This window comes from Trichechus manatus, unplaced genomic scaffold, assembly GCF_000243295.1.
Source record: "Trichechus manatus latirostris isolate Lorelei unplaced genomic scaffold, TriManLat1.0 scaffold00040, whole genome shotgun sequence".
Classification (NCBI taxonomy): domain Eukaryota; kingdom Metazoa; phylum Chordata; class Mammalia; order Sirenia; family Trichechidae; genus Trichechus; species Trichechus manatus.
Window position 1 is genome coordinate 17,871,732 of NW_004443976.1, and position 17,512 is coordinate 17,889,243.

At 37.5% G+C, this 17,512-nt stretch overlaps 1 protein-coding gene across 1 annotated transcript in view; it reads left to right on the plus strand.

Annotated features, from left to right (window-relative positions):
- The window catches only part of SMYD4 (SET and MYND domain containing 4), a 51,271-nt gene that overhangs the window by 11,797 nt on the left and 21,962 nt on the right, over nucleotides 1-17,512 (plus strand). The window contains exon 3 of the mRNA XM_004376257.2: nucleotides 15,783-15,927. Coding sequence (XP_004376314.1) covers nucleotides 15,783-15,927 — 145 coding nt within the window. The remainder of the gene's footprint in view (nucleotides 1-15,782; nucleotides 15,928-17,512) is intronic.

Genomic DNA, 17,512 nt, shown 5'->3' on the forward strand with positions numbered 1-17,512 from the left:
TATTCAGGAAACTTCTTAGCTTTGGTTTAGTCCAGTTGTGCTGACTTCCCCTTTAGTGTGTGCTGTCCTTCCCTTCGCCCAAGATGATTCTTATCTACTATCTAGTTAGTGAATGACCCTCACCCTCCCTCCCCACCCTTGTAACCATCAAAGAATGTTTTCTTCTGTATTTCAACCTTTTCTTCAGTCTTATAATAGTGGTCTTATACAGTATTTGTCCTTCTGTGACTGACAAAATTCACTCAGCATAATAAGTTCCAGCTTCCACCATGTTACACGATGTTTCACAGCTTCATCGTTGTTCTTTATCGTTGCATAATGTTCCATTGTATGGATATACCATAATTTGAGAAACAACATTTAATAAGTAAAACTTTATGAAATTTTCCCCTTCCTTACCCTTCTCATACTCTTTCACATAAGTAGTCACAGTTTATTAGAACTTTTAGTCCTTTTTGTTTATTCCCATACATTTGTAGATAAATATATTTTCCCTTATTAGGTTATTTTGGGTGCATTTTTAAGAGTTTTGTTTTTTCCAACATCACACCTCAATCTTTTTTTTCTTTAATATTGTGGTAAAATACATCTAGTGTAAAATGTATCATTTTAACCATGTTAAGCGTACATTTCACTGACATTTAATTACATTCACAGTGTTGTATAACCATTGCCACTATTTCCAAAATGTTTTCATCACCTTAAATGAAGCTCCGTACCACTAAGCAATTACTTATATTCTTCTCAGCCCCTCGTAACCTCTAATCTACTTCGGTCTCTATGAATTTTCCTATTCTAGACACTACATATAAGTGGAATCATACAATATTTGTTCTTCTGTGTCTGGCTTATTTCACTTAGCATAATATCTTCAAGGTTTATCCACGTCGTAGCATGTATCAGAACTTCATTCCTTTTTATGAGTTCATAGTATTGCATTGTATATACCGCATTTTGTTTATCCATTCATCCATTGACGGACATTGAGTTGTTTCCGCCTTTGATATTACGAATAATGCTACTATGAACATTGGTGTATGTCTTAGTTATCTAGTGCTGCTATTGCAGAAATACCACAAGTGGATGTCCTTAAAAAGTGGAAATTTATTTTCTTACAGTTTAGGAGGCTAGAAGTCCGAATTCAGAGTGCCTGCTCTAAGGGAATGCTTTGTCTCTCTCTGGCCCTGGAGGAACGTCCTTGTCTTCTTTCAAGTCTGTGCGCCTGACGTTCCTTGGAGATCTTCATGTGTTTTGGTGTCAGTCTTCCCCTAGATCTAGGAGGTTCTCAGCACAGGAACCCCAGGTCTAAATGATGTGCTCTGCTCCCAGCTCTTCTTTTTTGCTGTTAGAGAGGTCTGTCTCCTTTCTGCTTGCTTCTCTCTCCTGTCATTTCTTGTAAGATAAAAGGTGTGACTTAAGCAAGGGTATGACTTGAATAAGAGTGTGACTTGAGTCACACCCTCTTGTAAGACTGTGACTCAAGGTATACCCCATACTGATCCTGCCTCATTAACATATAGAGGTTAGGATTTACAGCACATCACAAAATGGAGGATAATTACATCAGATTACAAAATGGAGGACAGCCACACAATTCTGGGACTCGTGGCCTAGCCAAGTTGACACATATTTTTGGGGAACACAGTTCAATCCATGACAGTGTACAATACCTCAGTCTTTTTAACAGCCACATGATATTGCTAGTATGCCACAGTTAGTTGTGAAGTTGACCATGAGCAGTGTATGAAAATAATCACTTTTCCATATCCTCACCAACTTTAGAAAGCAAGAGCCTTTAATTTTTTCAATCTTAAGGACAAAAATAAAAAATCTCATTTTCACTTGTGTTTTTCTGATTACTAGTGAAGTAAAGCATCTTTTCAGATGTTTCAGCCTATTTGTATTTCTTCTGTGAATTGCTTATTTGTAACGTTTGCTCATTTTTTCCAGTGAGTCATTTGTCTTTCTCTTATTAGTTTATAGGAGACCTTTATAAATCTAGCTATATAATTCTTTGGTGTGTATGTTACTAATTTTTCTCCTAGTCTGTTATTTATTTTTTATGGCTTCTGGCTTATGTATGTCTTGCTTAGGGTGGTCTACTCTACCCCAAGATTATAAGTATATTCTTTATTTTTTCCTAACATTTTTATTTAGTTTTGTGTTTTACTTTTGCTCTCCAATCCATCTGAAATTTATTTTTATGTATGGTGTGAGGGAGTGTTCTAACTTTATTTTATTTTTTCTGGAGTTTCTCCATAGCATTTATTGAATGGTCCATCCTGTACCCAGTACTTCAAAATGCCACATTTATTAAAAATTAAAGTCCCACTTATTCATAAATCTGTTTCTAGACTATTTCTATGCCAAAACTAAAGGATTTTAATTACTGTGATTTTATAGTATTATATTTGAACTCTTTTAATTGTGATAGAAACCCAGTACAAATTAGGAAATTTATAGGCTATGAAGCTAAGCTGTCCAAAGGCATCTATTTTCAGGGTGGGTTGTATCCAGGGGTACAAATGTCATCCGGACTCTATCTCTTCATCTCAGAGTAATCTCTCCAGCTGGTAGGCACTATAACCATTGGCAGCCCCGGGCACAGGCTGATACCTGAATTACCCCAGGGAAGGAAGACCAGCTTCCACGATAGTTTTAGCAGAAAAGTTCCAAGTTCTGCTCTGATCAACCTAACTTTGGTCACATGCTCATCCTTCACCCAATCGTATCAGACTCCTCTGACTGGCCAGGCCTTGATCACATGCCCAGCCCTTTTGGAAAATTGGAGTCAGCCCTACTTCAGCCACATGAAATGGCTTCACCAATGAGATTTTATTACCAGAAGTAGGAGGAAAGCAAGTCTCTAGTACAAATGTGGTTTTGCTGTCATATTAGGCCAAGTTTCCCCAGACACACACGTACTTTTTTTTTTCAAAAATGTCTTTTGACTATTTTGTGTATATTTCCTCCACATTAACTTTAGAATTGTTTTGTCAAGTTTCATAAAAAAAGGTTGAGTTTTTGATTAGAATTGTGTTGCATTTATAGATTCATTTAGGGAGTCCTGACGTCTTTACAGTATTAAATTTCCTTATCCAAGTAAAGGGTATGTCTTGCCGTTTATATAGGGCAGCTTTTATGTCCATAAGTAAAGTTTTATAGTTTTCTTTATATAGGTCTTGCACATTTCCTGCTAGATTTTACTTATAAGGTTTTTGTTGTTATTGTGAATAAGAGTTTTTTCCCCCAATTATATTCTCTAACTGATGATTGCTAGTGTAAATAAGGAGCCCTGGTGGCACAGTGATTAAAAGCTACGGCTGCTGACCAAAAGGTTGGCAGTTTGAATCCACCAGCCACTCCCTGGAAACTGTATGGGACAGTTCTACCCTGTCCTATAGGGCATTAATCTGGATCAACTCGATGGCAATGGGTTTGGTTTTGGTTTGGTTTGGTGGCACAGTGGCTAAAGCACTCAGCTGCTAACCCAAAAGCTGCCAGCTGCTCCATGGGAGAAAAATGTGGTAGTCTGATTCCATAAAGATTTACAGCCTTGGAAACCCTATGGGACAGTTCTCCTCTGTTCTGCAGGGTCACTATGAGTCAGAATTGAATCGATGGCAATGGGTTTGGTTTATGTTTGGTATAAATAAAAGCTAGGAATTTTTTTTATCATCTTATAATTGACCAGTTAACTAACTTTTATATTATTTTATAATTTTTATGTCAGTCACTTGGAATTTTTAGATAATTATATCTACAAATAGTAATCCTCCTTTCCAATATTTACGTCTTATTTTTTCAAATTATCATAACATTAGCTAAAATCTCTTCACCACTTGTCTGTCAGTTTGTCATATTGTGGTGGCTTGCATGTTGCTGTGAAGCTGAAAACTATGCCATCAGTATTTCAGATACCAGCAGGATCACTCATGGTGGACAGGTTTCATCAAAGCTTCCAGACTAAGACAGACTAGGAAGAAAGTCCTGGCAATCTACTTCCAAAAAAAAATTAGACAGTGAAAACCTTATGGATAGTAGCAGAACATTGATGTAGACTAGAAGATGAGCTCCTCATCTTTTTCTCTGTATACTGAGCAAATAATCTGAAAAGCTGGACTGTATGAAGAAGAATGTGGCATCAGGATTGGAGGAACACTCATTAACAACCTTCCATATGCAGAGATACAACCTTGCTAGCAGAAAGCAAAGAGGACTTGAAGCACTTACTGATGAAGATCAAAGACTACAGCCTTTAGTATGGATTACACCTCAACATAAAGAAAACAAAAATCCTCATAAGTGGACTAATAAACAGCATCATGATAAACAGAGAAAATATTGAAGTTGTCAAGGATTTCATTTTACTTGGATCCACAATCAGCGCCCATGGAAGCAGCAGTCAGGAAATCAAATGACACATTGCATTGGGCAAATCTGCTGCAAAAGACCTCTTTAAAGTCTTCAAAAGCAAAGTTGTCACTTTGAGGAAAATACCAAGCCATGGTATTTTCAGTTGCCTCGTACGCATGCAAAAGCTGAACAGTGAGTAAGGAAGACCAAAGAAGAATTGATGCCTTTGAATTATGGTGTTGGCGAAGAATATTGAATGTACCACGGACTGCCAGAAGAATGAACAAATCTGTCTTGGAAGAAGTATAGCTAAAATGCTCCTTAGAAGCAGGGATGACATGACTTCATCTCACTTACTTTGGATGTGTTATCAGGAGGGGCTAGTCCATGGAGAAAGACATCATGCTTGGTAAAGTAGAGGGTCAGCAAAAAAGAGGAAGACCCTCCATGAGATGGATTGACACAGTGGTTACAACATGGGCTCAAACATAACAATGATTGTGAGGATGGCGCAGGACCGGGCCATCTACTACTATGTTGTACATAGTAGTGTCTCTATGAGTCTGAAGCCACTTGATGGCACCTAACAACGACAACAACAGGTAGAACCTCCAATATAACGTTAAATAGTAACAGACAGTTAGGTAGCAGCCATTTAGGACATTTGCCATAATTTTATAGTTGTTGCTAGGTGCCGTCGAGTGGGTCCCGACTCATAGCGACTGTCTGAATTATCTGGTTGCTGTAACAGAAATAGCACAAGTGGATGACTTTAACAAAGATAAATTTATTTTCTCACAGTCCAGTAAGCTAAAAGTCCAAATGCAGGGCTTCATTTCCCAGGGAAGCCTTTCTTTTTCTCTGTCGGCTCTGGAGGAAGGTCCGTCTCATCAGTCTTCTCCTGGACTAGGAGCTTCTCCACACAGGAACCCCGGGTCCAAAGAACACGCTCTGCTCTTGGTCCTGTTTACTTGGTGGTATGAGGTGCCCCTGTCTCTCTGCTCGCTTCTCTCTTTTATATCCCAAAAGAAATTGGCTCAAGACACAGTACAGTCTTGTAGATTGAGTCTTGCCTCATTAACATAACTGCCGCCTGTCACCCCTCATTAACATCATAAAGACAGGATTTGTAACACATAGGCAGATAACAGCAGATGACAAAATGGTGGACAGTCACACAATACTGGGCATCATGGCCTAGCCAAATTGATATACATATTTTTGGGGGACACAATTCAATCCATGACAGCGACTGTATAGGACAGGGCAGAGCTGCCCAATAGGGTTTCCAAGGAGCAGCTGGTGGATTTGAACTGCTGACGTTTTGCTTAGCAGCCGAAGCTCTTAACCACTATGCCACCAGGGCTCCAATTTTATAGTAGAGACCCTTTTTTAGTTTAAGGAAGTTGCCCTCATCACCTTTTGGTTTACAGCCATTGCATCACCAGGGCTTCTTCTAGAGTGTTGTAGGAGCCTCATTATCCACGCTCACTGCCTTACTGTTTGTTTTGATTTTGTACTGATTTGAGTAGAATACCTTGTTGTGCTGGAAAGCAAGAAAGTGATCAAAGACTAATAGATTTATGTTTTTTAAAAAAAAATCAGTGGAACACAGGAGCCAACCTGAAGAGGTCCCACTGGCCAAATTTAGGTCAATTTGAGCATCAAAAAGGATAGTGATGATAATGGTTTATAACACTGTATTTTCTTAAGTCCATTAATGATATTCAAAATATGCCGAGCAAATAATCCAAGAACCTGGACTATAAGAAGACGAAAGTGGCGTCAGGATTGGAAGAAGACTCGTTAACAACCTGTGATATGCAGATGACACAACCTTGCTCGCAGAAAGCAAAGAGGATTTGAAGCACTTACTGATGACGATCAAAGACTACAGCCTTCAGTATGGATTACACTTCAACATAAAGAAAACAAAAATCCTCACTACTGGGCACATAAACAACGTCATGATAAATGGCGAAGAAGTTGAAGTTATCAAAGATTTCCTTGTACTTGGATCAACAATCAATGCCCATGTAAGCAACAACCAAGAAATCAAATGACTTGTTGCATTGGGCAAATTAGAGGCAAAAGACCTCTTTAAAGTCTTAAAAAGCAAAGATGTCACTTTGATGACTAAAGTGTGCCTGACTCAAGCCATGGTATTTTCAGTCGCCTCCTATGCATACAAAAGCTAGACAATGAATAAGGAATACCAAAGAAGAATTTGACTCATTCAAATTGTGGTATTGGTGAAGAATATTGAATATACCACGGAATGCCAGAAGAGCAAACATATCAGTCATGGAGGAAGTACAGCCAGAATGCTCCTTAGAAGCAAGGATGGCAAGACTTTGTCTCACGTATTTTGGACATGTTATCAGAAGGGACCAGTCCCTGGAGAAGGACATCATGCTTGGTAAAGTAGAGGTTTGGCGAAAAAGAGGAAGACCCTCAAAGAGATGGATTGACACGGTGTCTGCAACAATGGACTCAAGCATAGCAAAGACTGTGAGGATGGCGCAGCACAGGCAGTTTTTTATTCTGTTGTACATAGGTTCCCTATGAGTCGGAACCAACTCAACAGCACATAACAACAATAACATGTCATCAGGAGAGACAGTCACTGGAGAAGAACAGCACCATTTTTCCAACAACGTGCTCCCTTCGTGTCTGTGTCACATTTTGGTAATTCTCACAATATTTCAAACTTTATTATTGTATCTGCTTTGTTGATCTGTATCAGTGTTCTTTGATGTTGCTATTGTAATTGTTTTGGGACACCACAAACCGTGCCAGTGTAAGACGGCAAACTTAATTGATAGATATAGTGTGTTTTCTGACTGCTTCACTGACCAGCCGTTCCCCCATCTCTCTCCCTCTACTAAGGCCTCCCTATTCCCTTAGACACAACAGTATTGAAATTAGGCCAGTTAATAACCTTAGAATGGCCTCTGAGTGTTCGAGTGAAAGGAAGAGTTGTGTGTTTCTCACTTTAAATAAAAAGCTAGAAATGATTAAGCTTAGTGAGGAAGGCATGCCAAAAGCTAGGCCTCTTGTGCCAAACAGTTAGCCAAGTTGTGAATATGAAACAGCCTTATTGCTGTTATGGACAAAGTTTTAGTGGTCTGGATAGAAGATCAAACCAGCCACGGCATTCCCTTAAGCCAAAGCCTAATCCAGAACAAGACCCTAACCCCCTTTAATTCTGTGAAGGCTGAGAGAGGTGAAGAAGCTGCAGAAGAAAAGTTTGAAGCTAGCAGAGGTTAGTTCATGAGGTTTAAGGAAAGAAGCCATCTCTATAACATAAAAGTGCAAGGAGCTGCAAAACTGATACTCTGTCATTCCGTTTGTCTTAGGCTGGGTTCTCTAGAGAAAGAAAACCAGTAAAGCATATAAGTATCTATATAGAGAGATTTATATCAAGGAAATGGCTCACGCAGTTGTAGAGGCTGGAAAGTCCCAAGTCCATGGGTCAGACTGAAGGCTTCTCCTGACTCATGTAGCTTCAGGGGCTGGCAAATCCAAGATCTACAGGGCAGACAGCAGGGCTCTGGCTCACAGGCTGCAGAGACTGACGAATCCCAAGATTGGCAGGCAAGAGGGCAGGTAAGCTTCTAGCTCAAGTCCCAAGAACCAGAAGTCAGGCAAACAGGAGCCAGCTTTGGGATCCAGAGCGAGCAGAAGCCCACAAGCCTTGCCAGAAAGTCCACCTATATTGATTGGATGCAGGCCACGCTCCCAAAGAAACTCCCTTTCAACTGATTGGCTACTCACAGCAGATCCCATCATAGAGGTGATAACATCATTATACGACTGCCAGATTACATTATAACTGCCAAACCGCTGAAAATCATGGCCCAGCCAAGCTGACACACAATCTTAACAATCACACCCTTTTTATTTATTAGATAAATATTTCCACAGTGATAAATACGATAGGCTTTTTGGCTACCATGAGGTACAAATCATATAGGAAAGGCAGGATAAATGCTTGTTATCTTTCCTTTACTTACAAGTTTTCAAAATGAGTTGGTTTCCTAGCATCTTCAATAGATGATCAATGAATTGAGATTTCTTTTAGTATTGTTGTAAACTTATGAATAGAAATATATATGATGTTCTTTAATCTATCATAGTTATTATTACTATTAATATACAAATTGCCCTGTCTTTAGCCACTGGAAACTTTCTCAGCTTGGCTCCCATGTCTTTTCAATGGGACCCTTATAATCTTTGAGAGCTTGCATGCTTTCTGATATGACAAGATGTTCTAGGCTCATCTTGTACATTTCCCAATTCAGACCTAGAAGCAGCCTTTTCTCTAAAGAGCTGATTTCTTTTCATATATACCATAGAATTTTGCCCTGTCATATTTTAACATTTGTGTTTTCTAGACCAGGATTTCTAACTGTCGATTGTGCCTTATTAGTAGACCGTTTACTCAATTTAGTGATTGCAGTCAGCATCTTTTTCCCCTAATGGAATAGAATTGAAAATTTCAGAGTGCACTGTGCCAGTGACAAAGAGCTATGTTAGAGAAGGTAGGGGATGTGATGAGTACATGCATTGGCTAAGAATAGGGCACTTGGTCTTTTGTTCACTGGAATCTATTTGATATTCTAGTATGTGGTAAATAATTTGACCATCCCTGAATAGGAGGGTTAATTATAAAATAATGTAATTTAAAGTTCGTTATGAAGCAAGATACAGGAGAATGTTAACATAAGGGTTTGAATCTCTCGAAGTGTATTACAATGTTCAATGTGTTTTTTATAAGAATGTTATTAGTGAATTTATTTCAAGTCTGCAATAATTGTGCTTAAGATAAATCATTTTATTATTAGAAGAAAAAATGAATGATAAAGGAAAAAATACAGAAGCATGTTCAAGTTCAGCTGCTTGATCTAGAAGTGTAAACAGTAGCAGTGTTGAGGAAGATGTTGATTTTGATTGGCAAACTTTGACTTGAGGTGAATTCATGAAAGAAGAAAATAAGCCTAAGACTTTATAATGAAGATTGTTTAAAATATGGTTTTAACAAATAAGTAAAAGCTAACAAAAATGATAGACCTCAAGTATTGTTTGTAATTATATCCTTGAAAACATAAAACCTTCAAAATTTCAAAGAGCTTGGAAACAATGCTAAACTTGTTGGTAAGCTCCCCAAAGATTTTTCAAAGAAAGATTAAGAAGGCAAGTTATTAGCAAAATTTCTTAGTTGTTCTAGGACTATTAAAAAAAAACAAACCTGTTGCCATCGAGTCGATTCCGACTTGTAGCAACCCTATAGGACAGAGTAGAACTGCCCCATAGGGTTTCCAAGGAGCAACTGGTGGATTTAAACTGCCAGCCTTTTGGTTAGCAGCCGAGCCTTTACCCACTTACCATCAGGGCTCCTCTACGACTATTAGAAAACCTTATTATAGTTGTATTTAATTGCATGTGCTGTGGCAAGAGAAAATGCTTCACACAAATGATTAAAAAAAAAAATTAGTCTTTCAAGCTGTATAGAAATGGTGTGTGTGATTTTTTTTAATGAAAAATAGCTGATAAATTAAAAATTTTGTTAGTTATAACACAATATATTGCCAAACGTAGACTGTTATGGGTCATTTAGAAGCAATATGTATTATATGATTACGTTCTGGTGTAGATTTAGCAATCCAATTTGATATTACAAGACATGCAGTGTTTTTAGTTTATATCAGATATGTGTAACAGGATGATTTTAAGGAGAATTTATTGGATTATGAGGAGCCCTGGTGGCATAGTGGTTAAGAGCTCGGCTGCTAACCAAGAGGTCAGCAGTTCAAATCCACCAGCTGCTCCTTGGAAACCCTATGGGGCAGTTCTACCCTGACCCATAGGGTCACTATGAGTCGGAATCGATTCGATGGCAACGGGTTTGGTTTTTCGATTTTTTATTGGGTTATCTAAATTTAATCTTACATAACTGGATTGTATTTATTAATAAAATTGGGAAAGTACATTGTTGATCATTTAAAAGATTTCTAAGTGATAGAGCAGTAGATGTGACTAGAAAACATAGTGGAGTTAACTTTTTTTTGAAAGTTGGAAGCTACACATAACCACAGAGCTTTGACTTCCAGATAAATCTACTGGGTCTCTGGTTGTATACAAAAATATAATGAAAGTTGTTAATATTTTTTCAGGATGCTCACTGAATAATTAACTTTTCGAAATCTTTTCTTCACAGATAGGGAAGCTAGCCATTATTAACCATACTCACTAAGTATGTCGCCAAAGTTCATCAATTGTTACAAGAGAACCTCTGAGCAGAGTATATTTTAAGATGATATTAGGTAACAAAGTTGATACATTTAGATATTTTTGCCATTTTTAATGAACATTTGAAAAGTACAAGGGCAAAACAGTGATATGTTTTAACATGTCAAACACATCCAAGGATTCCAGAATTACTAGTGTTATGACAAGCAAAGCTTCCATGTGATCACCCTAACCACTGTATGTTCCCAAACATGTTGCTACGTATTAGTATAGACAGTGGGAATGAAATAAAATTAGAAAGATTGTTCTTTCTTACTTCCTGCTCAAATTTTTAGTCATAACATGCCAGAAAAAAGATTGAAACATAAAAAAGAAGAAAACATCTATTTGCTTTTCAAAACTCTGAATCAATTATTGAGTTAAACTTGGTGCCTGAAGAAAAGAATGAATTAAGGCAGCTTAGTTTTTAATTACACAAAAGAACAATTATAAAACATTGAGTTTATCATCATTTTAGATTAAGATTAAAGAATATTCATTGTCAGTTAAAAAAAAGTTTTGCTATTCTTATTCTTCACCACAACTTTTTGTTTGAACTAGGATTTTCAGGTTTAACTTAATTTAAAACAAAACAAAAAGCAAGCAACAAAGAACACACTCCCAGGTGTATTGTCTGCATATGTTCCAGACTGGAATAATTTTATGATAGGCAAGCATACTTGTTGAATTAAATAAAATCTTTCCTAATTTTTCTTTTTGTATTATTTATTTTGAGATTTTTTTCTATGTTGTATTTAAATATTAATGAAATCATGTTTTATATATACTTTGTTTTTGCTTTAATATACTTAGTAAAGATAACTAACATTTTGTGAAAATTTGATGTACATACACACAAAGACATCACACTGAGTCACAATGTAAAATGTATTTCTTATTATGCGTTTTTGTAAACTGGTGAAATGAATTCCTTTATGTGGCCTTTTGCCTTGGTGCTTTAGAAAAACAGCTTGAGAGATTTTTTCCCTAAGCCCTGAGGAGTTACCTTTGTCCTAGTTTTCTACCCCAGAGGGTTTATTACTTTTGTCCAGATTGATTGGCATTTCCTGGGTAAGTTGTAAACAACTTGGTTTGATACTTTTTTCTGGCCCTTGGCTGCAGCCTGCCCTATGATTGGTATGTATCTTACAGGGATTGGTCAGTAGACTATGCAAATAAGGTGAGTTGTAGCCTAGCCTTGCCTGCTATGCAAATGAAGTGTGTGTGACCTGCCAAGAGGGATTGGTCAGTTTGTGGCCCTGGTGGGAGTGCCATGTCTTGAAATTGACAAGAAGTTTGTGTATTTAAGCAGCCAGCCCTGCAAAGGTTTGAGGCAGAAAAAACCAGGAAGAGAAGTAGCAGGAAAAAGCAGAAGGAAGAAATCAGAGAGAGGAGGCAAGGAGCCTCCTAAAAGAGTTGTAACAGTGGTCAAAGGCTGTAACACTAAAGACAGCAACAGGCCCAGAAGGGGCCCAGCAACAGAGCCTGCAGTGACAGACAGCAGGTCCAAGAGGAGCCTGTCCTCAGGTTGTCTAAGAGACCTGAGAGAGTTGTCCTGCACTGAAGAAGGGAGACTCTGCCTACGTGCTTCCTGATCTAGACCCTGAATTGTAGCCTGTGATCTTGATCCCAAGTTGTACCCTGTTTCTTAATAAACCACTTAACTGTAAGTACAGTTCAGTGAGACTTTGCAGCAAATCGCCAGACCCAAACGGGGGAGGGAAGAGTGCTGAGAGGAGGGAGAGTGGCCAGTGTCAGAGATAGAATGGTGCATTTCTTCTTCGACCCAAGAGTTGTTTAAGAGAATTTTTAGTTTATGTGTTGTTTTTTGTTTCCATTTTTATTATTCATATTTTATTTTATTGCATTATGGGCAAAGAGTGTAGGCTAGTTTAGTCTACACTATTTCTCCCTATTGGGAAAAGGTATATTCTCTCTTGTAAGTGTGTGTATGTATGTTTGTATATTTACATATTAGATCAACTTTATTTATTATATAGCTCATTTGTACATTTTTTATAACTTTCTAGTTTGAAATAATTTTAGACTTACAGAAAAGTTGCAAAAGAAGTACAAAGAATTCCTATATACCCTTATTCCAGATTCCCCAATGGTTAACATTTTACTACATTTACTTAATGATTCATTCTCTTTCTCCCTCCTTCTCTCTCTCTTTTTCTCTCTTTATACCCACACATGGACTGTTTTTCAGAGCCATTTAAAAATAACGTATACTTATTTTTTGCCTACTTGATCTGACGTAGGTTAATAAAATGAGTTAAAGACTCATACAATTGCTGTGTTTTAATCCATTTCTTCTTTCATTTCTTAGAATTTTTGCTTTATGTATCTTGATACTATGTTATTTAATACATAAAGATCATGACGGTTACATCTCATTGTGTTTCAAATGCCCCTCTGTTTCATTTAATACTTTTTACTTTAAAAATCAGTTTTAAATGATTTTAACATCATGTCCTTTAGAATGGTATAAGAAACGGGCTCATACGATAACCTGTCTGCCAGCATCAGAAATGCTAGGAAAGCACACCAGCCTGGGGGCAAGGACGAGAAGGCAGGAGGGGACAGGAAAGCTGGATGAATGGAAATGGGGAACCCAAGGTTGAGAAGGGGAGAGTGTTGACACATCACGGGTTTGGCAACCAATGTCACAAAACAATACATGTGTTAATTGTATGAGAAACTAATTTGCTCTGTAAACCATCTAAAGCACAATTAAAAAAAAAAATGCTAGGAAAGGCTTTATTACAGGCCAGTGGTTTTCAGATGCTTTTGATCTCAGAAACCCTTTTCATTCTTAATAATTATTGAGGACCTCAAAGAGCTTTTGTTTTTTGTTTGTTTGTTTTTAAGGACTTTTATTTATGTGACATATCTACTGATATTTACCATTTACCTTATTAGAAATTAAAATTGAGAAATTTAAAAATAGTATTAACTCATTTAAAAAAAACAATAAACCCATTATGTATTAACAGAATAGCATATCTTATCATCAAAATCTTATTTCCCAGACAACAAACAAAAATAAGAATGGCATTGTTTTACATATTTATAATTTCTTTAATTTATAACTTAATAGAAAACAGATGATCATATCTGCATCTGTATTCAATCTGTTGCAATGTTGTTTTGGTTAAAGCATATGAAGAAAATCTGGACTCACACAGATAAGTAGGTGAAAAAAGGAAAGAGTCTATATACCTTTTCATATAATTGAGGACACTCTTCTTGATACTATACCAAAACTCAACAAGTGATAGTTTCTGAAAGGTTAGTTGGAAGATGGAATTTGAAACCATAAATGAAATTTTGTACTCTGATATACTAAAATCCATTGGTCTATCTTGCTCTTTAGGAGCCCTGGTGACGCAATGGTTAAAAGCTTGGCTGCTAACCAAAAGGTCGGCAGTTCAAATCCACTAGCTGCTCCCTGGAAACCCTATGGGGCAGTTCTACTCTGTCCTGTAGCGTCATTTTGAGTTGGAATCAACTCAACGGCAATGGGTTTTTTTGGTTTATTTTGCTCTTTGGATCATTTAGCCATGTATGATTTTTCAGTTTTTGAATGCCCTAAAAGGGCCTTGGGGATCCCCAGAGATCCTCAGACCATGCTTTGAGAGCTGCTGTGATAGGCTAACCATGGAGCTGCATCTGATTGCACACAGATGTGTCTCTAAACCCAAGATTTCACGCCAAACCATACCAATAATATTCTTTCTTTCCTGACAGTAAATATGCTGAGCACCTACTCTGTGCCAAGAGGATGCTAGGCCCAGGGAGAGGCACAAAAGAACCTCTATTGAAACTAAGATAGAATGTGAGAAAATTTTAATTGAACTGTCTCTGCCTATAAGGACCTTGTAGGCTGAGTAAGGACAGAACTAACAAGATGTAACAATTTGATGGCAATTAAATATTAAAAAACTATGTGGTGCAAACCTGCACCTGCAATTGGCTGGAGTTCAGAAAAGAAAAAGTTCATCATGCATAAGAGCAGTGAAAGGAGACTGTCAGGAGAAAGGCCTTGAAAAGAGGATTTAAATAAAGAAATGGAAATCTAAAAGAGGGCAATCACAAAAGAACAGAAGGAGGAATGAGGGTGGTATACTCTTGGGAAAACTATAAGGACACCTCCCTTACTAGAACCTGGAGTGACTGATGGGAATTAATGAGACATGAATGAGTTGGCCGGGGCTGTGTCACGAAAGTCCTGAAAGCTACACAGAAGAGTCCAAGCTCAATTTGGTAGAAAATAAGGAACCATGTAGTCCTGCCTCACCAGCTTCTTGTAAACAAAAATCATCAGACTAGTTAATTTTACTTATTTTTTAAATGCTGTATTCTTAGATACTCCTATATTCTAGGATTCCACCGGGAGTCTTCCCATTCATGTGTATTGATGTGACTTTTTTCTCAGTTCACACGATAGTGGTTGGTTATCTTTTCTCTGTCAGCCATTCACTCAAGTATTTTTAACACAGTTTAAGTGGGAAATAATCCTTGGTAGAAAGGCTCTGTGTATTATGTCATTCTCCGTATCAAAGCTCCTTTATAATATATGATCCAAGGGATGGTTCACTGGCCGGTAATTATGAGATAAAGAAGGAAAAAATGGCAACTTTGTCCTCTCTGTCCAGTCCGTGTATCTCTTAAGACCACAAGATTTTTTCCCTCCAGTCACATTACATAATACATACAACCCCTACCTCGTGTGTTCCAGTGTTTTGGAGGCCCATGCTTCTGTTTCAGGTGCTTTGGTTAGGAGCTTTCCTTGAAATACCAAGTCTGTGCTTGATTTAGGAACGCTGGTGGTGCAGTGGTTAAGCGCTTGGCTGATAACTGAAAGGTTGGCGATTTGAACCCACCAGCCACTGTGCGGGAGAAGGTTGTGGCAGTTTGCTTCCCTAAAGATTCACAGCCTTGGAAACCCTGTGGGACAATTTTACTCTGTCCTACAGGGTCGCTATGAATCAGAATCAGCTTGACTGACAGTGGTTTGGGTTTTTTTTGTTTGTTTGTTTGGTTTGGGTTTTGTTTTTGTTTTGTTTTTTTTTTTGGTAGGTACTTTATTTCAACCCTTTTGTTTGTTTTTTCTCTCTTTCTTCATGAAGACCTGAAGATGAGATGTTTTTGGAAAGACTTTCTAGAGGTTACTCATTGGGAAAGGACTCCAACGCTTCCCTTTTCTGCAAAGAAGGAGGAAACAGAAAATTTCAGGAGAAGGATTATATGGGAGCAGCAGTGTTGTACTCTAAGGTAGGCCACTCCCAGCCCAGCAGGAGGAGCTATCTCAACAATTTAATGATGCATATTTCTTCAGAAGATTGAGGCCATATTGCTGAATTTTGTAGCCAGTGTTAGTTAGCTTTGTCTGTAATTTGTGGTTTGGCTTTGGAAAAGAAAACGTGGCAGAATTCTGCTGTTGATTATATTCTGAAACAAAGAGTAGTTTGTGTCATATGTCCTGAATGCCATCAGGAAACTTCTGTTCCCATATTTCTTTCCCTCATTCCTTCAGACGCCTTGTAGCAATAGGTTTCTTATACCCCTTGCCCTGCCTTGTTCATGTCTGTCAGCTCTCCTTGAGTTGTCTGCCTTTTCTGTCTGAATGACTGATGAAGGCTGTTAGTCCTGATTTAGAGAACAGCTAGATCTTGGTTAGCCACAGTGTGTTAGCTTACAACCAGTGTGACTTAGATTTAGAGGGAAGAGTGAGCTCATTGTCCACAGCCCAGCTGAACTGCATTTTTGAAGGTTGTCAGTGAACATACTAATATGAGTCGCAGTCAACAAATGTTTATTGTGTGGCTATGGTTTAGCCATCACCAAGCTAGGTTTTGAGGAGGAATCATGGCATTTAACAGTCTGTTACTCTTACTGTCCTGCTTCCTTAGTAGGAACTAGAACAAGATCCCCTGAGAGACTTCCTTCCATAACTTGTAAAAGATTTATATGAGTTTAAAAAAAGAGTATACCAATCCCTTGCACCTGGTCTATGATTTAGTATATTAAAAAAAAAAAGAGTGGAAATTTGAAGGGTACCCCAACTCTGAGTCTTGCATAGGCCTGCGTTTAAAGTTTGGAATTAGTTTTCCAAAAACAATCTGACCTACAACAATAGCTTCTATAGCTGATAGAAGCCCTGCTTTGTAGTGTTATAACAAAGTATTTAGCTAAATAATGTAAACTTTAGTGATTGCTGAAGGATTAAAATCCATCAGATATAACGATCCAGTGATAAATGGCTAATAGTTCCTTTTCAGAGCTAATAAATCTCTTCAACTTCATACATGTGCATCATAAATATGATCACATGGAAAGTTCAGGAAAAACAGGTAAAATAAAAAGTGAAATCAGATAAAAATTTAATGTCTGCTCTGGATATGGAGGGAGATGAGCTTTCCTATTTCATGAAGCTAGTATTTTGGTGATTATGGTACTTTGCAGTTTTATATAAAGCTGCTATTTTCTTTCTTTTTTAAAATAATATTTGTTGTTTTTGTCTGATTGTAAAAGTAGTGTATGTTTACCTTGGAAAATGTAGAGAAGCATAAAGAGTAAAAAATAAAATCGCATAACTAGTGATAGACACTGTTAACATTTTTGCTTCTATCCATCCAGTCGGAATTTTTCCTCTGAAAATTTTTTTTCTTTTTTTTACAAAACTGGAATGATGCTGTACTTATTATTTGTAACCTGCTTTTTCCCCTCGACAATTTACTGTGACCATTTCCTCACGTTATTAACTTCTCTACTAGAACATGATTTTTTTTTACTACTGGCTTAATGTTCCATTACAGAGAAGTATTGTACTTGATTTAACAGCTAATGGTGGCAGAAC